This window comes from Vanderwaltozyma polyspora, genomic scaffold (genome assembly GCF_000150035.1).
Source record: "Vanderwaltozyma polyspora DSM 70294 KpolScaffold162 genomic scaffold, whole genome shotgun sequence".
In the NCBI taxonomy this organism is placed as follows: domain Eukaryota; kingdom Fungi; phylum Ascomycota; class Saccharomycetes; order Saccharomycetales; family Saccharomycetaceae; genus Vanderwaltozyma; species Vanderwaltozyma polyspora.
Genome location: NW_001834444.1, coordinates 1 through 4,146, shown reverse-complemented (window position 1 = coordinate 4,146; position 4,146 = coordinate 1). Strand labels below are relative to the sequence as shown.

At 37.5% G+C, this 4,146-nt stretch overlaps 1 protein-coding gene across 1 annotated transcript; it reads left to right on the top strand.

Moving 5' to 3' along the window:
- On the top strand, window positions 1-3,936 carry Kpol_162p1 (DNA-directed RNA polymerase II subunit RPB1; the record flags this gene model as incomplete). Its single annotated transcript, XM_001642123.1, has 1 exon — window positions 1-3,936. A coding segment is annotated over one exon (3,936 nt), but the record flags the coding sequence as incomplete, so codon positions are not given.
- Between the last annotated feature and the right edge of the window lie 210 nt (window positions 3,937-4,146).

The following is a 4,146-nucleotide window of genomic DNA, read 5'->3' as shown; positions in this document are numbered from 1 at the left end:
GGTCGTCCTGTTAAATCTATTCGTGCCCGTTTAAAGGGTAAGGAAGGTCGTATCAGAGGTAATTTAATGGGTAAGCGTGTCGATTTCTCTGCAAGAACAGTTATTTCAGGTGATCCTAATTTAGAATTGGATCAAGTCGGTGTTCCAAAATCTATAGCTAAAACTTTAACATACCCCGAAGTTGTAACTCCATATAATATTGATCGTTTAACACAGTTAGTGCGTAATGGTCCAAATGAACATCCTGGTGCTAAATATGTTATTCGTGATAACGGAGACCGTATTGACTTGAGATACAGTAAAAGAGCAGGTGATATCCAATTGCAATACGGTTGGAAAGTCGAACGTCACATCATGGATAATGACCCAGTTTTATTTAATCGTCAACCTTCTTTGCATAAAATGTCCATGATGGCGCATAGAGTAAAGGTTATGCCATATTCAACATTTAGACTGAATTTATCTGTTACTTCACCTTATAATGCGGATTTCGATGGTGATGAAATGAATTTACATGTTCCTCAGTCAGAAGAAACTAGAGCAGAACTTTCTCAATTATGTGCAGTTCCAATGCAAATTGTTTCACCACAATCTAACAAACCTTGTATGGGTATTGTGCAGGATACACTATGTGGTATTCGTAAACTGACATTAAGAGATTCCTTTATAGAGTTCGATCAAGTTTTGAACATGTTATATTGGGTTCCTGATTGGGATGGTGTTATTCCTCAACCAGCCATTTTAAAGCCAAAACCATTATGGACTGGTAAACAAATTTTATCTATTGCTATTCCTAAAGGTATCCACCTGCAAAGATTTGATGAAGGTACTACAATGCTTTCTCCAAAAGATAATGGTATGCTTGTTATTGATGGTCAAATTGTTTTTGGTGTCGTTGATAAGAAAACTGTTGGTTCTTCAAGCGGTGGTTTAATCCATGTTGTTACAAGAGAAAAAGGTCCTCAGGTTTGTGCGAAAATGTTTGGTAATATTCAGAAAGTCGTCAACTTTTGGTTGTTACATAATGGTTTCTCTACTGGTATTGGTGATACAATTGCCGATGGTGAAACTATGAAAGAAATTACTGAAACAATCGCAGAAGCTAAAAAGAAAGTCGAAGAAGTTACAAAAGAAGCTCAAGCCAATTTACTAACAGCTAAGCATGGTATGACATTGCGTGAATCCTTTGAAGATAATGTTGTTCGTTTTTTGAATGAAGCCAGAGACAAAGCTGGTCGTCTTGCTGAAGTTAACTTAAATGACACCAACAATGTCAAGCAAATGGTTAGTGCCGGTTCCAAGGGTTCTTTCATTAACATTGCTCAAATGTCTGCATGTGTTGGTCAGCAATCGGTTGAAGGTAAACGTATTGCGTTTGGGTTCGTTGATCGTACCTTACCTCATTTCTCTAAAGATGATTATTCTCCAGAATCCAAGGGTTTCGTTGAAAATTCATACTTAAGAGGGTTGACACCACAAGAATTCTTTTTCCACGCTATGGGTGGTCGTGAAGGTTTAATCGATACTGCAGTTAAAACTGCAGAGACAGGTTATATTCAACGTCGTCTGGTTAAAGCTCTGGAAGATATTATGGTTCATTATGATAGTACTACTAGAAACTCTCTAGGTAATGTCATCCAATTCGTCTATGGTGAAGATGGTATCGATGCATCCTACATTGAGAAGCAATCCATTGATACTATTGGCGGCTCAAATCAAGCATTTGAAAAGAGATATAGAATTGATCTAATGAGCCCCGAACATTCACTAGATACAACTTTACTAGAGTCTGGTTCTGAAATTATAGGTGATGTCAAGATCCAATCTATGTTAGATGAAGAATATAAGCAGCTAGTTAATGATCGTCGTTTCTTGAGAAATGTTTTTATTGATGGTGAACAGAATTGGCCGTTGCCAGTTAACATCAGACGTATAGTTCAAAATGCCCAACAAACTTTCAGAATTGACCATACAAAGCCATCTGATTTAACCATTCGTGATGTTGTTTATGGTGTCAAGGAATTAGAAAGTAAGTTGTTAGTCTTGAGAGGCAAGAGTAAAATAATTGAAGAGGCTCAAAATGACGCAATTACCTTATTCTGTTGTCTATTACGTTCCCGTCTAGCTGCTCGTAGAGTTCTGGAAGAATACAGATTGACTAAACAAGCTTTTGATTGGGTATTGAGTAACATTGAATCACAATTCTTACGTTCAATAGTTCATCCTGGTGAAATGGTCGGTGTCTTGGCTGCACAATCTATTGGTGAACCAGCTACCCAAATGACCTTAAATACTTTCCATTTTGCTGGTGTCGCATCTAAAAAAGTTACTTCAGGTGTTCCACGTTTAAAGGAAATTTTAAATGTTGCTAAGAATATGAAAACACCTTCATCTACTGTCTACTTAGAGCCGGAATATGCCATTGATCAAGAAAAAGCAAAATTTATTAGATCTGCCATAGAACATACTACATTGAAGAGTGTTACAGTGGCATCTGAAATTTATTACGACCCTGATCCACGTAGTACTGTTATTCCAGATGATGAAGAAATTATACAATTACATTTCTCATTGTTGGACGATGAAACAGAAAAGGCCTTAGACAACCAATCCCCATGGTTACTGCGTCTAGAATTAGATCGTGCCGCCATGAATGATAAAGATTTGACAATGGGTCAAGTTGGTGAAAAAATCAAAGAAACATTTAAAAATGATTTATTCGTTATTTGGTCAGAAGATAATGCTGATAAATTAATTATCCGTTGTCGTGTCGTTCGTCCTAAATCATTGGATGCAGAAACTGAAGCTGAGGAAGATCATATGTTGAAAAAGATTGAAAACACTATGTTAGAAAGTATTACTTTACGTGGTGTTGAAGATATTGAACGTGTTGTCATGATGAAATATGACAGAAAAATGCCAAGTGAAAATGGTGCATACGAAAAAGTTCCAGAATGGGTTTTGGAAACAGATGGTGTTAATTTATTGGAAGTCATGACAGTTACTGGTGTTGATCCAACTAGAATATACACTAACTCTTTCATTGATATTACTGAGGTTTTAGGTATTGAAGCCGGTCGTGCAGCTTTATACAGAGAAGTCTACAACGTTATTGCTTCAGATGGTTCTTATGTTAATTACCGTCATATGGCTTTATTAGTCGATGTTATGACTACACAAGGTAGTTTGACATCCGTCACACGTCATGGTTTCAATAGATCTAATACTGGTGCATTGATGAGATGTTCTTTTGAAGAAACAGTAGAAATTTTGTTTGAAGCTGGTGCTTCTGCCGAATTAGATGATTGCCGTGGTGTTTCAGAAAATGTAATTTTAGGTCAAATGGCACCTGTTGGTACAGGTGCATTCGATGTTATGATTGATGAAGAATCATTGATTAAGTATATGCCAGAACAAAAGATAACAGAATTAGAAGATGGTCAAGAAGGTGGTCTAACACCATATAGTAACGAAAGCGGTCTAGTAAATGCTGATATTGATTTGAAGGACGAATTAATGTTCTCACCTTTAGTCGATTCCGGTTCCACCGATGCTATGGCAGGTGGTTTCACAGCTTATGGTGGTGCTGATTATGGCGGAGCTACATCTCCATTCACTGCGTACGGGGAATCTCCATCCTCTCCAGGATTTGGTGGTGTCTCTTCTCCAGGGTTTTCTCCTACTTCACCTGCTTACTCACCAACTTCTCCTTCATATTCACCAACATCTCCATCATACTCACCAACTTCAACATCATATTCCCAAACTTCCTCAAGTTATAGTCCAACATCACCTTCCTATTCACAAAATCTCCATCATACTCCCAAAATTCCCATTCTATTTCGCCAACTTCCCCACAAATTCCCCAACTCCCCATATAATTCCCAACCTTCCCAATTTACGTCCACATTCCCATTATATTCCCAAATTCCTTAAATTCCCAATTTCTCCATATTATTCAACTTTCCAATTTAGCCAACTTCACATCTTATCCAAATTACATTAAATCCCAAACTCCCTTATATTCCATTCTCCATATTTCCTACCACATAAATCTCAAAACCCTAATCCCAATCCCGATAAACCGGGTTCTTCTCTCCCTCACAAAAGACCGGGAGAAAAACACAAGAATAATTCCTTAAGGAC